This window comes from Mustelus asterias, chromosome 3 (assembly GCF_964213995.1).
Source record: "Mustelus asterias chromosome 3, sMusAst1.hap1.1, whole genome shotgun sequence".
Lineage (NCBI taxonomy): Eukaryota > Metazoa > Chordata > Chondrichthyes > Carcharhiniformes > Triakidae > Mustelus > Mustelus asterias.
In genome coordinates this window covers 94271456-94293295 of record NC_135803.1, presented here as the reverse complement: position 1 = coordinate 94293295, position 21840 = coordinate 94271456, and the positions used below count along the sequence as shown (strand labels likewise).

General features: G+C 45.3%; 1 protein-coding gene across 4 annotated transcripts in view; it reads right to left on the bottom strand.

Moving 5' to 3' along the window:
• The window catches only part of dock3 (dedicator of cytokinesis 3), a 1050162-nt gene that overhangs the window by 292719 nt on the left and 735603 nt on the right, over positions 1-21840 (bottom strand). For all 4 annotated transcript variants that reach the window (XM_078209344.1, XM_078209345.1, XM_078209346.1 and 1 more), the window contains 2 exons: positions 6962-7062; positions 4608-4689 (listed from right to left, as the gene is read on the bottom strand). In XM_078209344.1, coding sequence (XP_078065470.1) covers positions 4608-4689; positions 6962-7062 — 183 coding nt within the window. The remainder of the gene's footprint in view (positions 1-4607; positions 4690-6961; positions 7063-21840) is intronic.

The following is a 21840-nucleotide window of genomic DNA, read 5'->3' as shown; positions in this document are numbered from 1 at the left end:
CAGTGTTGGCCTAGTTTACACACTGTGTTGGTACCACCTCCTGCAACAGCACTCTGTTTGACTCCTCTAAGCAGCCTTGCAGTCGCAGCATGGTTGCTGACAGCTCTTCCACAACTCCCAAGTTTGCTGATGCATCTCCACCAGTCTTGGGATGAATGAACCCCGAGGCCTGCCATCTGGCTTGGGGACAGCTGAACACTCACCTCTGGCAGACCTTCATGTGCCCGAGCCCTCAGATGTGCCCACCTCCAGCCAATGTGCATCAGTGTCTGTGATGTGCTCATCAGTAAGTGACCCAAAAGCCTCAACACTAAAAGTACCCACCGTGGTGATAGTCTCTGTGTTGGTGGGTTATGTGATCCATGCCAGTGCCGCTTCACTGGTGCTGTCCTCAGAGGATTTCTCAGTGCCTCCCTCCGAGGTGTCATCCAGGGGGTCATGGGCAGTTTGCTCCAGAGCAGCAGGGGCTGTGCCAACACCTGAAGGGCTGGGTTCCTCTGGGTCCAGAGCTGCAATAAAGAACACACATTAGGGGGAGGGAGATAAATCATTCTACGCAGCATCACACTTACTTCGAAGAGGACCTAGGTTGAGGGCTATGCTGATGCTCACTTGCATGCTGGACGCCGACCTGGCTGTCCATCATCATTCTAGATGCCCCATCACCCCTGCCAGCTCCATGGCAAGCTGTTCAAAGCTGGTCAGTTTCCACAGGCCAGGCACATCACCACCAATCTGTGCCCTCTGGTGGTGGTTATGCATGCTTTTCTCCTGTGGGAACATAGGGCGGATAGCAAGCATTAATATATTGAAGTGCACAGTGTGCAACGTGTGCCTGTGTCTCCGACATTGTGTTGGCAGTTTCGGGGAAAAAGGTCACCACTGAAGGGTGCTCGATGAGGGGTGAGGGGAAGGGGTTAGATTCTGTTCCTGGGGAAAGGGTGCCTTGTTGCATGCTCTTCAGGTGTCTAAGCATGGTTTGAGATCCGTGCCAAGCATGTGCAGGTTTCCAAGTGGGATGCTCACTCATCCTTGCTTCTCGAAGAAGGTCGTACAGTTTCTTTTTGCACTGTTGGCCAGACCGCGGTGTCAGGCTCCTGGCATTCAGTGCATCTGCCACCTCCTCCCACAATGCCATGACAGCTGCACCCCTTGGCGAGGGCCCTGATTAGGGAAGATCCAGTGGCGCCTCTCCTCCACAGCATCAAGCAGGCGGTCCTGGTCAACCTCAGTGAATCTTGGGCCTTGTTTCCTCGAAGACATCTTCGTGGCATGACTGACTATGTGTCCATTCTTGCAGTTTATATGTAGCTCTGGCTTATTAGGGGAGTGCAGGTACAGGACTTTGGGCCAGATGGGCCAGATGGTAACAATCCCTTGTGAGAAATTCATCCCTCGGGGTGCTGATTGGCTGCCATTCAATAAGCTGGTGTGTCCAGGGGGTGTGCAATACTCAGGGCTCCCATTCAATAGAGGGAATGCGCACAAGCTGGGAATGTGCATGGCAGCACAGCGCAAGTTCTCTGGGGGCAGCAGTGAGGTCAGTATGTTTACGGGATGGAGGGATGGGGTACCCGCGTTATCCGGATCTGTGGGGGCATGGGGTGAGCGGACAGCCATGTCTGTATGGGGGTGGGGAGTGCCCAGTGATGTCTGTATGGGGGGTGATGAGGGGGGGCAACAATGTCTGTATGGCAGGGAGGGGGACACCCATGAGGCCAGTGATGTCTGTAATTGGGGGAGGGGCAGTGATGTAGACAGCGATGTCTGCATGGGGGAGGTGGGGCAGCGATGTGCCCAGCGATGTCTGTGGGGGTTGTGGGGGCCAGCAATGTCTATATGGGGGGCAGCAGCGATGAGGCCAGCAATGTTTGATGGGGTTGAGGGCAGTGACCTCGATGCTGGGAGGTCTTTTCAGTGATCTCCCAGAGATGTACGCATGCGCAGGTTCTCACTCATCCCGCCGATTTCAGCCTCTTTGGTGTGAATAGGCCCCGTCCCCGAGCTTTTATTGAAATTCACAATTGTTACTTCTGCAGTGCAAATAGGACCCGATTTTACCATTTTTATTCTAAGTGCCGAATCTGGGCGTAGTACAGATCCGAGCCCGGAATCCTCTTTGCAGCGCGTCCATACGCTTTTTGCCGGCTCCGGTCCGATCCGCGCTGTGGGCGGGGCTTAGCGCTGCTGGAACGATCGGAGCTCTGAACTGTGCATGCGCAGTTCGAAACAAAATCTGAAGCAGTGCGTGCCTGGGCGGGAAAGAAAAAAAAGCAGAGACAGCGGCTCTCTGACACATGGAAGAGTTGTCAATAATTATACCTGCTCTTGTTAGAGAAAATATTGTTCTAACAATCTGATAACACTATTAAACTCAAAGCTTTTGTCGAAAGATTACACTTGCATCTATTTCAACTGTCTACTTTTGTCTCAGTAATGAATGTGAGCTGCTTGGGTTATTTTGGGCTGATTGTGTCTACTTGCAGGGTTTAAGTAAGAAAAATAAAATGTGCATTTCTGAGAATCTTCGACCACACAGAACAAAGTACATCCATATCATTTTGAGTGTCTGTTCATTCCTGTTGTCACAGAGACATCTCCCCATCAACATATTGTAAAATAAATATATAACAAACCCAGTACTTGTAGCATATATCCTGAAGCAACAGTTCTTTAGAAGAAATTTCTAGTCCCAGGAACATCTAGGATATACTTAAACAGTGTTAGAAGTTTAATATTTAAGATCAAATGAATGTAATGGGAATTTATGCAGAAACATTAGTTTATTAACTTTCTAAAGTGTAACAATATTTTGAAAAGAGATGCCTTTTACTGTTAAAGGATAGGAATTAAAACATTCAAATGTTTCAATCCCTATCCTTTAACAGTAAGATAATGAATGGTTTACGTGCCTGGAATGGTTTACGTCCTCCCCGCCCCCACAACCAGAGATCCATCCTCCCCCCCTCCTCCCACAACCAGAGATCCATCCTCCCCCCCTCCTACCCCAACCAGAGATCCACCCTCCCCCCCACACACTCGCAGAGCCGCCACCGACCCGGGACGGCGGAATGGCTGCGACTACAAGACACCCGTAATTACCGGAGCGTTTTTGGACGCCATGCACCTACCTCCTCGCCAACCCTCACTGAGGAAGCACCGGCTTCCGACTTTTATTTAGCAGGTCGCTAAAAGCGCGGATCCGGATCGGGCCGCGCGGTGGTAAAGTGGGATTTGGCGGTAGAGTTGGGCGGGCAGTTCATTAAATCGATTTAAATGCATGCTAATGCATTTAAATCATCGGGCCGCCCGATTTCGCCCGAATCGGGTGTCAGTAAAGCCGCGATCTGCTCGGATTCAGGTGCAGATCGCATTAAAGGCCCGACGCCCGAATTTACCACGATTTCGCGCCCGTACGGGCCTATAGTGTGGGAGATTCGAGTCTGAGGTTGCACTGAAAAAACAATCGTGAATTACATCATTTTCCCCGCCAATTCAGCACTTAGAATTTTTTGGGAGAATTGCCCCCTTATGCCTATTTTCTGCTTTCTATTAGCCAGCCAAAATTCTATCCAGGCAAATATGTTACCATATGAGCTTTTATTTTCCAGAATAACCTTTTATGTGGCAGTTTATCAAATGGCTTCTGGAAATCTAAGTACAACACATCCCCTGGTCCCTCTTTATCCACAGCACGGATTACTTCCTCAAAAAGCTCCAATAACTTGCTAAAACATAATTTCCCTTTCACAAAACCTTGACTCTGCGTGATTACCTTGAGCTTATCCAAGTACCCTGCTATAACTTCTTAAATAATATCTGCGAGCATTTTCCCAGAACAGATGTTAAAGAAACTGGCCTATTGTTTTCTGCTTTCTTTTCCATTCTTTTTGAATAATGGCGTTACATTTGCTATCTTCCAATCTAATGGGACCGTCCCCAACTTTAGGCAGTTTTGGAAAATAACCTAGGATGAAGTCTCTCAGGACCCAGGTTTTCATCAGCCTTCAGTTCTAACAATTTATTCAGTAACACTTCTCTGGTGACTGTTATTTTCCTGAGTTGCTCCCTCCCTTCCATTTCTTGGTTTATAGCTACTTCTGGGATGCTACCTGTATCCTCTACACAGAAGACTGTTAAAATATCTGTTAAATTTATCTGCCATCTCCTTGTCTTCCATTATCAATTCTCCAGTCTCGCTTTCTATTGGACCAAACTCACTTTGTTAACTCTTTTTAAAAATATTAATAAAAACCTTTACTATCAGTTTGTATATTTCTGGCTATCTTTTCTCTCGCACTCTAATTTTTCCTGCCTTATTAATCTTTTAGTTATCCTTTTCTTTTCCTTATATGCTGTTCAATCTTCTGACCTGCAACCTGTCTCTGCAAAATTGTATACTTTTTCCATGAGCTTGATACTATCTTTAACTTTTCTAGCTAACCAGGGATAGTGGATCCATCCCTTGGACTTTTTCTTACTTGTTGGAATTCTGTGCATTATAAGATATCGCCTTAAATATTTGCCACTGATTTGGTTGAGTGATCATTAACTTTTGTTCCATTTCTATATCATGTCAAGGTTACCACAGAAGTTACACTATGTACCCTCATTGCCTCTTGAATGTGGTCTTGTCTCACAACTTCTGCAGATCGATCCATGTACCACTTCAGACATCGGATTAGCTCCCTATGAAAAAAGAAATTGTAACTTATTTAAAACATAGAAACATACCTGAGATATATAGATAAAAGCAAATGACTGCTGATGCTGGTATCTGAAATGAAAATAGAAAACGCTGGAAATTCTCAGCAGGTCTGACAGCACCTATAGAGAGAAAACAGAGCTAACGTTTCATGAAAATCCAACCATTGAGCAGACTTGAGAGTGCACAAGAGCCGAATCAATGACCATACCCGATGGTGCCTCATAACCCAGTTACTGATCACACTTCTGACCACATATTTGCACCATCACTAAGATTGCTTACTTGAGAGCCTGTCCCTGTATCAGCTCATCTGCTGCTGAAACCCACATCCGTGCTTTATCACGTCTAAGACTTAAGCTTTTCCAATGCTTTCCTAGCCAGCCTCCCTCATCCTATCCTCCATAAACTTGAGGACATCTAAAACTCTGCTCCAATGTCTTTACTTGCATCAAGTCGGGTTCACCCATCACCTGTGAGCTCACCGACTTACACTAACTGTCTACACTTTAATTCTGGCCTCTTAAGCATCCCAGACTCTAATCATTTTACAATAAGCAACTATGTCTTCAGCAGCCAAAGCCCTAAGCTCTGCAATTCTCTCCCTGCACCTCTGCTAGTTGACATATCTTTCTTCCTTTAAGATGTTCCTTAAAATCCATCTCTTAAACCAAGCTTTTGATCATTTGCCCTAATATCTCCTCATATGGATTGGTATCAATTTGTGGTCCTGTGAAGTGATGTGGGACAGTTTAGCACTAAAGATATTGTGTAAATGCAACTCGTGTCTGGCACCTCAATCATTGAACACACACCACAACCCTGACCATATTCGGTGTATGGTATCCTTGCCAATGGCAAGACTTGATGGTGCCCGGTACCTGAACCACTGACCACACTCCATGGTGTCCAGCACCCTGATCATTGAGGATACTTGATGGTGCATGGTTCCCAATGATTGACAACACTCAATGGTGTATGGTTCCTCTACCATTGACCATACTTAATAGATTCCGGTATCCCTAACATTAACCAAGTTCAAAAGTGCAATGTACCACACCACTGACAGTCCTCAATGGTGTCCTAACCATTGACCATAGTTGTGTCCAGTGCCTCTACCACTGCTCAGGCTTGAAGGTGCATAGTACCCTTACTATTAACGGTATTCCTCTAATGTAGAAAGATTGGGGGAGAAGATGTATGCTATTTTCACAAATTATTTTGAACTGAATGCTATGAAATTATAGTTCAATGTAATCAAAACTATACATTGTAGACTTGAGGATAATGGCACAGTGGCCAACAGCATGTGACCTCTATCAGCAATTTCCTGACCTTGGGTTTCTGGAATTCTTGCTGATGGAATACACTGTACACATAAGATTTGAGTGTGACACAACTAAAATTTACATTAGAAACTGTGTACAACAAGGCCTGAAATAATTAGACTTACAGTTTAATTTCCTAAAGTCCACATCCTGAACCTGAATGTGTTGCATTTATATTTCATGAAGGTTCAGCAATCCAACCCAGTTCACCTGCTGCTAATTCTGCTCCTCTCTATTCTGTGGGTTTGGACACAGCAAAAAATGGTTAACTGTGCACCTGCAATACTTGGGAGCATGCAGTTGATGCAAAGATATGAATGCATTTGTGACTATCCCACCTTGCTCCCCAATGTTGGGGGCACATCCAAATAGCCCAGTGATGCCAGAAGTCAGGGTACATGTAACCAGACTGAAAATGACAAAGCTGATCAAAATCCCCCCGATTGTAGCAGCTGTTTACATTTGTCATCTCCGTCATTCAGTAGTTTAAGTGATACCCTGATCTCAGTAAGTGGAGGAGGGAATCTTGGGGCCTCTGAAGGTTTGGGTGGCATTTTGCTTCCTTCTTTGAGTGTCGTCGAACTGTATTTCTATCATCAGAGACAAGGTGGCAAAGGAAATTGAGCATCAAAGACTAGCTGCAACTATGTGACAAGCCTGAATCAATGCTTAGAGCAAGGGTAGAGTGATCAAAGACCTGTGTATCTGGCAGATAACTGAAATATTCTGCACAGGCCCTTTGCGTCACTTTTCTTGGTGAGTTAAAAACACTATAGTAATCTGATCGTAGTGGAATGGAATTATACAGAAAGTTGGAATTATAAAGTAAGCTTTACGGAAATATACTTCTGATATTAAAGAGCTCTGTGTGGTACTGGAAGTAACTATTGCAGTTATGAGTCCTGAGCCACCAGATAATTGGACTCACTTGTATGCCAATGCACCAGAAAAGTGCTTCTGAATGTAGGTATCCATCACCGGGCGGAAATGAAAGTACTTGCTGTCCCGCAGCAAATTTATTACGAACACCTGGGAAATAGACAAAGAGAGATAGAGAGAGTGAGTTAAGATAAATAGCTGCAGTGTACACTAGGTGGCATAGCAATGTTAGCAATATATGTTAAAGAAAGAAGAAAAAACTAAATTGATGGCAATCTGAAGAAAAGCAGGAAATGATAGAAATAGAAAGAGGGTCTGTTCGAATAAAGAGCACTGATCAGAAACATTAACCTGGTATTATCTCCGACACTGACACCACTACCCTGGACTCCCAGTACACTGTAGCATACTATTGGTTGGGATTTTCCACTCCTGTTCATAGTGTGCGGGTTTGGCGGCACAAGTGGAAGGTATCATGAGAAGGCCTTAGACATGTTTCCCAGTGGCATAAATGCAGAATGTGATCATCCTCTCCCCCCAATCAGTGGCGGGCAGGTTGTGTAGTGCGCAGCAGGCAACAATGATGCATGAGACCCGCTGTGGATTTTACTGCAGTTTCCCAGTATCCAATGTTAGGAACATCCTTATAATATATGAGCATGTCATTACTGGGGTCACAGGCAGATCTGCACAGCTTCCTCTTTACTGTCTTGTGGTGCTGTGGTATGGGTTTCAATGTTGGCCTGAAGGGAGGAAAGGGAATGGAAGCCCATGGCATGGGTTTCAATGCAAGCCTGAATTGGGAGATGGGAAGGGGAGTTTGGGACACGGGCTTCAGTGCGGTTGTGGGGGGAGCATGGTTCAGCATGGATTGAAGAAACCACACAATCACAGGGAAGGAGGGTTGCATATGGAGGTGGGACGAAGACAAGAGCAAAGCAAATGGAAAGACATGTCGGAGATGAGCACTGTTAAAACTAAGATCATTTAGTTTGAGCTCAGTTGACTTGCTTGGAGTCAGACTAGTCATGCAATTGTAACCACTCAAGAAACACTTCTGTGTGAGAGTGCCAATGATTGCTGCTCAGCATTTAACCCTTAGCACACTGACTTCCAAAGTCAACGACTGTTTCTGTGTGGCTGTACTACAGTCGGACTGAGCAAGGAAAAATATCTCCTCAGAAAGGTGGCCATGGCACACTGCCCGAGGATAGCGCTCCTAATCCTTCATTTAATCCTGAAGTGCCCACTGACAAGTGCCCCCCCCCACCGAAGCCGAGCTGAGTGCAAGGCATTAGAGTGAAGGTTAGGACAAGACCTGTGTCTGAGATAAGTGCTCAGGATGCAGTCAATTGACCAAAGCTGTCACCAATCCGTCATGTGGTGTGTGGAAAGTAGTGTGGTGTCTTGCCAACCAGCATGTCAATGAGGGTCTAGGCATCAATGTTGGCCAGGACATGAATGAATGGGCTATGAAAGGCAGCTGCAGGTGATGAATGGATAAAGAGTGGTCCTTATTAGACAGATGCTAACTCTCTCTCTTTGATATTACAGTGAAGGGACCATCAGGAACATGGAGCCTGGTGATCTTGCTGTCATTCTTCTCATGGGCAGAAGAGAAGAAAAAGACATTGATGAAGGAGGTTGACTCACCAAAGAGCAGAACCGTCAAGAGGAAAGTGTGGTAGGGCCTGCTCTGCAATCAGAGGATGAAGCCCAGAGTGTTGTCACCTGTAGGTTCATCACTAGACCAAGGAAATATAGACGGTGCTTGACATACCTGCAGATGTCCAACAATCAATGTTGTCGAAGACTACAGATGTGCAGAGAACTGGTTGCTACATCTGCCGGATTTGATGCCATGGGGACTTAGAGGGCATCCACTGCCAGTATCCCTGAAAGTGACTGTGGCACTCAATTTTTATGCCAAGGCTCCATGGGTGATCTCTGCAGGATTTGCAAGCCTCTGCACACAAGTGTATCCAGGAGGTCATGGACGCAATCTTTGTGAGGGTGCATAACTTTGTGCAATTTGACCAGGATCAGGCAAGCCAGGAGACAAGTGCAATGGGATTTGCACAGATCTCTGGTTTTCCACAGGTGCAAGGTGCCATCGACTGCACTCACATGACATTCTGTGCCCCGTGGCATTAAGCCATCAACTATGTGAACCACAAAGGTTTTCACTTGCTGAATATTCAGTTGGTTTGCAACCATACCAAATGCATCCCACAGCTCTGTGCTCGATTCACAGGGATTGTGCACAACTCCTACATTCTTAGCTATTTTCAGATTGCTGACATCTTGCAGGGTCCACAGAGGCTGCAGGGTTAGCTCTTCGGGGACAAGGGCTACCCACTGAGGACATGGATGATCTTGCCTGTACAGAGACCACAGAGAGCAGCAAAGACAACGTACAACAAGGTTCATGCTGCAACTTGCAGTTAGGGATGATGAGGTTCTGGCATCTGGACCAGTCTGGTGGAGCCCTGCAGTAAAATCCACAGTGGGTCTCATGCATCATTGTTGCCTGCTGTGCCCTACACAACCTGGCATTGCAACAGGGAAAGAACTGACTGAGGAGGTGATGGAGGAGCGGCACGTCTCCTCCCATGAATAGGGTGTAAAACAGTATGAGGCTGGCGAGGTGCTCAAAGGCGAAGATGTTGGCCATAAGGCCACGGCGATGACCAGACGAGATAATGAGGCACACAAGCTCAGGACACGCTCATTGCCATGAGATGATGGAGGGTGATGATGACAACAATGAGAACACCTCATTATCTTCACATGGCATCCGTGAGCATTGCATTTAGGTCTGGCTGATGGCAGCGCACGTACCCTCTGCATTGAGCTTCCAGTCATGGAGATGCAGTGCATTCCCACAGTCCCCACATTGCAGGAGGATGATGACAACTTGTAGTGGCGATAGTCCATTGATCCTCACAGAGCTTTAGTGATTGTCTGACTCCTGTCTGACTGATGGCAACTCACTTGCTCCCAATGATCAGGAAATATCATGGTGATGCAGTGGGATAAGCTTAACTTCTCTTGATCCTATGGCATAATTTGTGAGCTGAACCCTTGAGGACCACAGTGTCACTGGAGACAGAAGCTGATGGGATGGAGAATGACTGCACTCTGGCAGACATTATAATTCCCTCCAAGATACAGGCATGACTGATGTGTTCAATCACAGTGAAGGTCATCAATGTGCTGGGAAGATTGTGCACAGCACAGGGAGGAAGCACTTGAATGAGAACCCTTCATTTATCTTGTACAGCAATCAAGTTTTAACTTCAGATTGAAAGGAACACTGCACATTAGAACAAGGAGCCATGGGAGGTAGACAAAAGGCAGGTAACTATAGGCCGGTTAGTTTAATTTCTGTAGTAGGGAAAATGCTTGAATCTATCATCAAGGAAGAAATAGCGAGACATCTGGATATAAATTGTCCCATTGGTAAGACACAGCATGGGTTCATGAAGGGCAGGTCATGTTTGACTAATTTGGTGGAATTCTTTGAGAACATTACATGTTCAGAGGACAATGGGGAACCTCTGGATGTGGTGTATCTGGATTTCCAAAAGGCATTTAACAAGGTGCCGCACCAAAGACTGCTACATAAGATAAAGGTGCACAGTGTTACGGGTAATGTATTAGCATGGATAGAGGATTGGTTAACTAACAGAAAGCAAAGAGTGGGGTAAATGGGTGTTTTTCTGGTTGGCGATCAGTGACTAGTAGTGTGCCTCAGGGATCAGTGTTGGGACCACAATTGTTTACGATTTGCATAGATGATTTGGAGTTGGGGACCAAGTGTGGTGTGTCAAAATTTGCAGATGGCACTAAGATAGGTGGAAGAGCAAAGTATGCAGAGGACGCTGAAAGTCTGCAAAGGGATAGAGATAATCTAAGTGAATGGGCGAGGGTCTGGCAGATGGAGTACAATGTTGGTAAATGTGAGGTCATCCATTTTGGTAGGAATAACAGCAAAATGGACTATTATTTAAATGGTAAAAAATTGCAGCATGTTGCTATGCAGAGGGACCTGGGTGTCCTTGTGCAGGAATCTCAAGAAGTTGGTTTGCAGGTGCAGCAGGTAATTAAGAAGGTAAATGGAATTTTGTCCTTCATTGCTAGAGAGATGGAGTTTAAAAACAGCGAGATTATGTTGCAGCTGTATAAGGTGCTGGTGAGGCCACACCTGGAGTACTGTGTACAGTTTTGGTCTCCTTACTTGAGAAAGGATATACTGGCACTGGAGGGGGTGCAGAGGAGATTCACTAGGTTGATTCTGGAATTGAGAGGGATGGCTTATGAGGAGAGACTGAGTAGACTGGGGCTATACTCATTGGAATTCAGAAGAATGTGGGGAGATATTATAGGATTATGATATATAGGATTATGAAGGGAATAGATTAGAAGCAGGGAAGTTGTTTCCACTGGCCGGTGAAACTAGAACTAAGGGGCATAGCCTCAAAATTAAGGGGAAGCAGATTTAGGACTGAGTTGAGGAGGAACTTCTTCACACAAAGGGTTGTGAATCTGTGGAATTCCCTGCCCAGTGAAGCAGCTGAGGCTACCTCATTGAATGTTTTTAAGGCAACGGTAGATACATTTTTGAACAGTAAAGGAATTAAGGGTTATGGTGAGTGGGCGGGTAAGTGAAGCTGAGTCCACAAAAAGATCAGCCATGATCTTATTGAATGGTAGGGCAGGCTCAAGGGGCCAGATGGCCTACTCCTGCTCCTAGTTCGTATGTTCTGATAGATAATAGTGGGAGTTTATTTACAGTAATGAATGCTGCATACAAGTGATCAACACCCATGTCCATGTTGTGCAACTACAACTTCTTGACCTTTCTTACCCTGCTGCTATGTCTTGGTACATCCGCCACATCCACAGTTTGCTGGAAGCAGCCTGCTTACTGTTACTGACAGTCTGTTGTCTGTGAGGACCATGGCAGGCAACCTCTGGAGGGATGAGACCTGGGGGGCTCCGGTCTGCTTCCGGGGTCTTGCTGTGTGACATTGCCACCCTTCTGCCTGTGAATCTGGAGTTGACAGGATCACATGAAGAGAGGATTTGGATGGACCAGACACTCGCAGTCACCAGCATAGATGGCCCCGGGGTGTGTACCAGCTGATCTTCGTCCCGATGGGTGCCCAAGGGCCCCTGGCTTCCCCCTTGGGATAGAGCGGTAACTGGATGAGCTCAAGATGTCTTGCCCCTTGACATTGACTCTGACGGCTGCCAACAAGTGCCTCAGCCACTGAGTGCAGCTCCTATTGCAGCACAGGGCAGATATCCTGGACCAAGGTTTCCAAGATGGCTGCCAACATACCAATGTTGACATCAGTGCATTGGCAGGTCAGCGCTATCACTTCGTGGGATTTTCTGGTGGAATCAATGGGAAATCCCATTGACAACGGTGGGACCAGAAGATCTTGCTGCTGTCCAACATCAGGCCGTCTCCCATCACTGGGTGCCGAATGTTTCCTGGGACTGTCATCCACAACTTCCCATCAGTTTCTGAAGTATGCTAGCTAAGTGCAGGGGCGGTCTTTAAATATGGCACCCGGATCATTGAAGTTGTGAAGTGATGGCGGGGCAGGTGAATCAGAGGCCACCCACCAGTGATACAGCATGGAACCTTGTTGATTTCTTTCATTAAGTGCTGCACAATATGACGGAAAAGGCCACCATTGCTGTCAGTGGGTTAAATATCAATTTCCCTATTGGAATTTGGATTTTGCTGATTTCTGGGTGATTCTGCCCTATGCTTCTGATTGATAGAAATTAATCTATCCTATCCTCATATCTTTCATACACGATGGGGAGTGGGGATGATGCAGAAATGGATACAAAGGAAAAGTTGAAAGAAAGAGCAACACAAATCTCCAGGACATGGCTGTGGGTTAAAAACCTTTCATTGTGCACGAAGGAAAAGCCTGTATCTTACAGCTGGACAGTCTACACCTCGGGACATTTGATACCAGTCCGGGTTGAGCAGCAGGTTTAAAAACCCTGTCGACCTCTTCTCTTCGGGTGAGCCTCCGCTCTCTCAATAAGGAAGCTCATATTCCACAAAGCCCACAGGGAGATCTATCGATGATCCTCTCTGGCCTTTGTGGCCATCATAGAAACATAGAAACTAGAAGCAGGAGTAGGCCATTTGGCCCTTCGAGCCTGCTCCGCTATTCATTTTAATCATGGCTGATCATTGAATTCTATATCCTGATCCTCCCTTCCCCTCATTATAACGGATAGACTTTCTGCATTTAAAAGTTGGTATGGTAACAGGACTGGAAGAGATGCATCCAAGGATACTGAAGAATGTGAGAGCGGAAATTGCAGAGGCACTGGCCATAATCTTTCAATTTTCCATAGACCTCGGGGTGGTTGCAGAGACTGGAGAATTGCAAATGATACACCTTTGTTCAAAAAAGGATGTAAAGATAAACCCTGCAACTAGAGGGTAATCATTTTAATCACGGAGGTGGAGAAACTTTCAGAAGTAATAATTTGGGGCAAACTTAATAGTCACTTGAGGAAATTCAGGTTAATTATAGAAAACCAGCATGTATTTGCTGAAGGCAAATTGTGTTTAATTTGATTGAGTTTTTTGATGAGATAACAGAGAGGGTTGATGAGGGTAAAACTGTTGATGTGGTATACATGGCCTTCCAAAAGACATTTATAATGTGTCATACATAATAAACTTGAGAGTAAAGTTAGAGCTCATGGAATAAAAGAACAGGAGCAATATGAATATGAAATTGACTGCATGATAGGAGACAAAGAGTAGTGGTGAACAGTTGTTTTTCAAACTGGAGGAAAGTTCATAGTGAAGTTCCCCAGGGATTAGTGTTTGGGACCTCTGCTCTTCCTGATATATCTGAAACCAGCATGTGTCTTAAGACAGATTTATTTCCAAACCTTCAGAGAAAAGCCACAGACTCTTCCAATTACTACCAACACAATTTTATAACATTTGCAATGAAGATCTAATACTTCCCCAATTGGAGATAGCTGCTCTTGATTGCCAACATGTACCCTGTTGCAGAACAATTCCAATATTAACAACCTAGACCTTAGCATACAGGGAACCATTTCCAATTTGTAGATTATCCAAAATTTGGAACTCATGGTGAAGCATGAGGAGATTGGTGTAGAACTTCAAAAGCTCCAAGATAGATTGGTGGAATGTGCAGACGAGTAGCAGATGAAATTTAATACAGGGGTAGGAAGAACGCAGAAAGCCTATAGTGATTCAGCCAAACACAAGCTTCCCGTCACCTTTATTGTGCACGAAAGGAGAGGGCCATACCTTACAGTCATGTAGTCTTCACCTCAGGACCTACTCCAGTCCAGATAAAGTTACAAGTTTAAAACCCCCTGCTGACTGCTTCCCATTGGGCAAGCCTCTGTTTGCTCAATAAAGCAGCTTGTACTCAATGAAGTCCATGTGAAGATCTATTAATGATCCTCTGTGGCCTTCATGGCCATCAAAACATAGCCAATATAAAGTAAAGGATGCAATTTGAATTGGGCTACAGGAGCAGTGGGACATGGGTGAAAGTTGATAAGTTGCCAGGGCCAGATGGACTGTTTTGGATGGTCGTTGAAGGAGGTCAGGAAGGAGATAGCTGATGCTCTGAGGATGGTTTTCCAATCCTCACTAGATACAGGGGAGGTACTGGAGGACTGGAGAAATGCAAACATAGTTCCATTGTTTAAAAAAGGATCGAAGGAAATGCCAAACAATTATAGGCCAGTTAGTCTCACGCTGGTGGTGGGCAAATTGATAGAATCAATCCTGAGAGATAGGGATTAACTGCCATGCAGAAAGGCATGGAGTTGTCAGGGATGGTCAGCATGGATTTGTTAAAGGAATGTATTGCCTCACAAACTTGATTGAATTATTTGAGGAAGTAACAAGAAGGGTTGATGAAGGTAGAGCAGTGGATGTTGTGCACATGGATTTTAGCAAGACGTCTGAGAAGATCCCATATGGCAGATTGGACAAAAAAGGAAAAGTCCATAGGATACTGGGTAATGTGGCAAACTGGATTAAAAGTTGGCTTAGTAACAGGAAACAAAGGGTAATGGTCGATGGATGCCCTTGTGAATGGAAAGTTGTGTTCCACGGGGCTCAGTGGTGGGACCCTTGCTGTTTGAGTTATATATTAATGATTTGCACATGAGAATCGGGGATTGGAAAATTTGCAGATGACACAAAGATTGGCCGAGTAGTGGATAGTGTAGAGTATATCTATAATCTACAAAACAAAGTTGTAGATTATAGATATAATCTATATCTAGATTATATAGATATAATCTATAGGTGATAGGATGGTTTGAGAAGGGTTGTGAAAGCATATGACACCTGAGACTTTATCAATAGGGCATAGAGTACAAAAGCAAGGAATTTATGTTAATCATGTATAAAACTTGGCCTCAACTCGGGTATTTAGGAAGGTATTAGGGAGGGTGCAGAAAAGATTCAGAAGAATGGCTCCAGGGATGAGGGACTTGAATTGAGTAGAAAGATTGGAGAAGTTTGGACTGTTCTCCTTGGAAAGGTTGAGAGGAGATTTGATAGATGTTTTCAAAATCATGAGGCATTGGAACTCTAGATAGGGAGAAACTGTTCCCAATGGTGTAAAGATTGAGAAACAGAGTGCATGGTAATTGGCAAAAGAAACAATGGTGACACAAGGGAAAATCTTTTTTCATGCAGCGTGTTGCTAGGATCTTGAACGTACTGCCTTAAAGCATGGCGGAGGCAGGGTCAATTGTGGCTTTTGAAAGATAATTGGATCATTATTTGAAAACAAAAAGTTTGCAGGGTTAAGGGGAAAAAGCAGGAGAGAGGCATGAGGTGAATTGTTCCTTCCAAAGGCCAGTACAGACACAATGGGCTGAATGGACTGCTTCTGCGTTGTAATAGTTTCAGGATTCTATATGCAAGAGCAGGAACAGTGCAAAAATCATCCTCTTCTGGAGGATGTTATAGAAGTGGGAAAGTGTATGGGCACAAAAGGATTTGAACACATAGATGACAGGTTAACACAGAGGAGTTGCTAGACAAAGGGTCAATATAGGTCAGTGCATGCAGGGGTGATGAATGGATAAAATCTGGTGCCTTCGTATATGAGCAGCAGAACTTTGGATGACATTAAATTTATGGAGGGTAGAAAATTGGAGGCTGTCCAGGAATGTGTTGGAATTGGAATAGTCATGTTTTTGGGAAATCAAGGCACAGATAAGGGTTTCAGCAGCAGATCAGCTGAGGGTGTAGTGTAGATCGCCAGTGTTACAGAAGTGGAAGTTGGCGGTCTTGGTGATGCAGAAGATGTGGGTTTGGAAGCTGAGTTCAAGGTCAAATTGGATGCCATGCTTGTGGAAAGTGTGGTTTAACTTCGAACAGTAGCCAGGAAGAGGAATGGAATCAGTAGCTCGGGAATGGAGTTCATAAAAAGGACCCAAAGACAACAGCCTTGGTATTCCCAATATTTAATTGAAGGAAATTAAAGGATGTCCTGATAAGCAGTGTAACAAATTAGAGGCTTTGGAGAATAGTACAATCATAAGGTACTTGTAAATACCTTTTTAAATCCAGTGGTAATTGAGAGGTTGAGTGGAGAAAGAGAAGGCTGTGTTGTTTTGTGTTCTGACAGGATTAACTGAACCAAAGTTCACTGATTGTTGAATAGAGGCAGTTTGAAGCCAGTTACTCAGATGATCTATTCACATTCTTCACGAGACTGGCTTCCCACTCACCAGATAAATGGAAGGGATGTGTATTAAAGCTAGTTTATTTATTTATTAGTCACAGGTAGGCTTACATTAACATCGCAATGAGGTTACTGTGAAAATTCCCTAGTGCCTGCTCAGATACACTGAGGGAGAATTTAGCATGACCAATGCACCTAACCAGTACGTCTTTCGGACTTGTGGGAGGAAACCGGAACACCCAGAGGAAACCCACGCAGACACGGGAGAATGTTCAGACACCGAACAGACAGTGACCCAAGCTGGGAATCGAACCCAAATCCCTGGCACTATGAGGCAGCAGTGCTAACCACTGTCAGTGAGAGGCAAAACAGAGGAAATAATGTCATGTGGTAGAGGCCAGCATATCTGCACAACGTGCAACCTTGAGGCTTACGGAATCTACCCAACCGAGGGAAATAGATCTGTGTGACAAGGATCCCTGGGATTTGAGTCGTGTTCATCTGGTTGAGAAGCTGTAACAATTGTTACCAGAACTAGAGGGCACAGCCTCAAAATAAAGGGGGGTCAGTTTAGGACAGAGTTGAGGAGGAACTTCTTCTCTCAGAGGGTGGTGAATCTCTGGAATTCTCTGCCCACTGAAGTGGTGGAGGCTACGTCGTTGAATATGTTTAAGTCACGGATAGATGGATTTCTGATCGGTAGGGGAATTAAGGGTTATGGGGAGCAGGCGGGTAAGTGGAACTGATTCACTTCAGATCAGCCATGATCTTATTGAATGGCGGGGCAGGCTCGAGGGGCTAGATGGCCTACTCCTGCTCCTATTTCTTATTATTGTTGGCTCATAGAAACATAGAAAATAAGTGCAGGAGTAAGCCATTCGGTCCTTCGAGCCTGCACCACCATTCAATCTGATCATGGTTGATCATGTACTTTCAGTATCCCACTCCCGCTTTCTCTCCATGGCCCTTGATCCCTTTAGCCACAAGGGCCATGTCCGGCTCCCTCTTGAACATATCTAACAAACTGGCCCCAACAGCTTTCTGTGGTAGAGAATTCCACAGGCTCACAACTCTGAGTGAATGTGTTCTTCCTCATCTCAGTCCTGAACGGCTTACCCCTTATTCTTAGACTGTGACCCTAGTTCTGCACTACCTCAACATTGGGAACATTCTTCCCCATCAGGAGTTTATATGTTTCTATGAGATCCCTTCTCATTCTTCTAAATTCCAGTGAATACAAACCAGTCGATCCAGTCTCTCTTCATATGTCAGTACTGCCATTCCAGGAATCAGTCTGGTGAACCTTTGCTGGACTCCCCCAATAGCAAGAATGTCCTTCCTCAAAGTAGGAGACCAAAACTCCACACAATACTCAAGGTGTGGCCTCACCAAGGCCCTGTATAACTGCAGCAAGACATCCTTACTCCTATATTCAAATCCTCTTGCTATGAAGGCGAACATACCATTAGCTTTCCCCACCGCCGGTCAGTATGGCTCCTGTTCTGCCCAAGACCACAAGAAACTACAAAAGGTCGTGAATGTGGCCCAATCCATCACGCAAACCAACCTCCCATCCATTGACTCTGTCTATACTTCCTGCTGCCTCGGCAAAGCAGCCAGCATAATTAAGGACCCTACGCACCCTGGATATTCTCTCTTCCAGCTTCTTCCATTGGGAAAAAGATACAAAAGCCTGAGGTCATGTACAAACCGATTCAAGAACAGCTTCTTCCCTGCTGCCATCAGACTTTTGAATGGACCTATCTTGCATTAAGTTGATCTTTCTCTACACCTTAGCTATAACTGTAACACTATATTCTGCACTCTCTCGTTTCCTTCTCTATGAACGATATGCTTTGTCTGTATAGCGCGCAAGAAACAATATTTTTCACTGAATGCTAATACATGTGACAATAATAAATCAAATCAAATCAAATCTCTGCATGCCAACCTTCATACTACAAGCATGACACCCAGGTCACGTTGCACTTCCCCTTTTCCTAGATTGCCACCATTCAGATAATAATCTTCCTTCATGTTTTTGCCATCAAAGTGGATAACCTCACATTTATCCACTTTATATTGCATTTGCCAAGCATTTGCCAAGATTTGCATCCTCCTCACAGCACACACTGTCACCCAGTTTAGTGTCGTCTGCAAATTTGGAAATATTGCATTCAATTCCTTCGTCCAAATCATTAATGTATAACGTGAATAGCTGGGATCCCAGCACTGAACCCTGTGGTACCCCATTTGTCACTGCCTGCCACTCTGAAAAGGACCTGTTTATTCCCACTCTCTGCTTCCTGTATGCCAACCAGTTCTCTATCCACATCAATACATTACGCCCAACATCATGAGTTTTAATCTCTTGTGTGGGGACCTTTTCAAAAGCCTTTTGAAAGTCCAGATACACAACATCCACTGGTTCATCCTTGTCCACTCTGCTGGTCGCATCCTCAAAAAATTCCAGAAGATTTGTCAAGCATGATTTCCCTTCAGTGAATCCATGCTGACTTGGCCCGATCCTGTCACCGCTTTCCACCGCTCAGTTATTACCTCCTTAATAATTGACTCCAGCACTTACCCCACAACCAATGTCAGGCTAATCGATCTATAATTCCCCATATTCTCTCTCCCTCCTTTTTTAAAAAGTGGTATTACATTAGCTACCTTCCAATCCACTCTTTCAGAGTCTATAGAATGCTGTGAAATGATTACCAATGCGTCCACAATTTCTAGGGCCACTTTCTTGAGTACTCTGGAATGCAGAGTATCAGGCCCTGGGGACTTATCGGGTTTCAATTTCAGCAATTTCCTCAATACAATTTCCTGACTAATAAGGATTTCCTTCAGGTCCTCCTTCATGTTTGACCCTCTGTCCCCTATTGGCTATAGTACAGCTGGTGTAAAAATAAATGAAAACTCTGAGCTTGCTGTTGAACCAGAAATTATTATGTCCCTGTATACTCCATGTACATGACATATTGTAGATACGGAAGGGGAGGAGAGGGAGGAGGCAAAAGAGAGAGGAAAATGGTAGTAGCTGCAGATGTCTGCATATCATCAGCATTCCTCTAAATACACAATGAAATAAAGAGAACCATTATTTCATAAAATGATACTTATATTGTCTTTTAAAATCCTGTTTTTCGGGAGATGGAATCCCAAAACACATCAATACTACAAGCCATTATTTAAATTTGATTCTCAATATTCCTGAGGTACCTTTATATTTTAAATATATAATTTGTTTAAAGAAAATTCAGCTCACATGATTTAGCCTCCTCCAGCTTGTCTCTTGGTAGTGACTGCTGAGATCATTGTATCTGTCATTTAGATTGGGAAATGGCCATGTAGATTTTGCCACCAGCTGGTGGAAATATACAGCTGTATTATATTCATGATTTTCATTTTTAAAAAAAATTTGGTAATACAAAACTTGCGTATTGCTGAAAAAAGAGACATGGGGAGTGATTCTCCCATCCCGCTGTGCTAATTTTTAGCGCAGCAGGCTGGGAAAATCATGTGGGGGTGATTCGTGGGATTCCCACGAGCGTTTGTGCCCCACTAACGTCTCCCAGCGTGGATTTTGCCGGGGAGGCAGGGTTAACATTTAAATGATTTTTTAACATATAATTTAAATGCTATTAGTGGGCCCGGGACTGAATGCTCTGGGCCCGCTAGCCTCTCCCACCCCACCAGAGTGTTTTATTCCAGTGGGTTTTGGAGTAGCTTCCCACTTTCGGGAAGCTGGCGGACTGACCCTGTTGGAGTGAAGGGGGGACAATCATGGCTCCCCAGGGGTCATGGGCATCCTGGCAGTGCCAGAATGTTCCCCCTGGCATTTCCTAAGATGCAAAGTGCCCATGCCCAGGGAGCACCTTGGCACTGCCCATTAGGCCAATATGGGGGCAGGGCCTAGCAGGCGGGGCCTGATGGGGTGGGCCTCGGGTCAATCGGTGGGAGTAGAGGGTTTCGCTGCCACTCTGCCTAGGGATTGATGGGGGCAGGAGGGAGGCCAGTGATCGGGCAGGCTGGGGGCGCTCTGCAGGACAGGGGAGGTAGAGGCTGGCCCTGGAATAGTCAGGGTGGGGGGCAAGGATTGGGCTGTGGGGGGAGGGCAGCACTCCAGGGGTCGCGGGCTGGCCAGCGATCGAGCTGGCCAGCAAACGGGAGGCTGACAGTTCAGGGGCCACTGTGCATGCACAGAGGCCAGCTGGTTTCAGCCTCTCCAGTGGGATTAGTTCCCGCCCCCTGAAATTTAATGATATTCATGCTGGTGGCCTCTGCAGTGCACAGAGTGCGGGAGATTCTCTCTCAACTCCCACTGAAAAAAACAGCATGAATTACTCCAGCGAATTCAACACTTAAAATTTTTTTTCGGAGAAGGGCGGCACGGTGGCACAGTGGTTGGGCGACACGGTAGCACAGTGGTTAGCACTGCTGCTTCACAGCTCCAGGGACCTGGGTTCGATTCCCGGTTGGGTTACTGTCTGTGTGGAGTTTGCACATTCTCCTCGTGTCTGCGTGGGTTTCCTCCAGGTGCTCCGGTTTCCTCCCACAGTCCAAAGATGTGCGAGTTAGGTTGATTGGCCATGCTAAAATTGCCCCTTAGAGTCCTGAGATGCGTAGGTTAGTGGGTAAATATGTAGGGATATGGGGGTAGGGCCTGGGTGGGATTGTGGTTGGTTGGACTTGATGGGCCAAATGGCCTCTTTCTGCACTGTAGGGTTTCTATGATTTCTATGATGAATTCCGCTCATACTATCTAATCTTTTTGTCTTGCACAAATCAGATAGCTTGCCAGAAATTACCAACAGGAACAGGGGAACAACAATTTATATTACATGAGAAAAGAGTGCTGATCATTTGGCAAGTAGACTCTGATTGGTGAAAGTATTGCCTACCTTGGAGAAATCAGCAGGGATCAATTAACTACTCAACTTTGTTAAATTCAAACTGGGCAGGTTGACTCTGGTTTTTCATGACATTGCCCTGGGAATGGACAAGGGAATGTCTGTTCCCTAAGCTTATGTTTAGTACAAAAAGGTTAAATGTGTGGGCATGTTCCTGCAAAGGATAGGGCCCTGAGATTGAGTATCTGTGTGACCTCTAGCCAAAGTGAGCCACACTATGAGCTTGATTGACAATCTTAAATTGGCCAGAAACACACTCTTTTCCT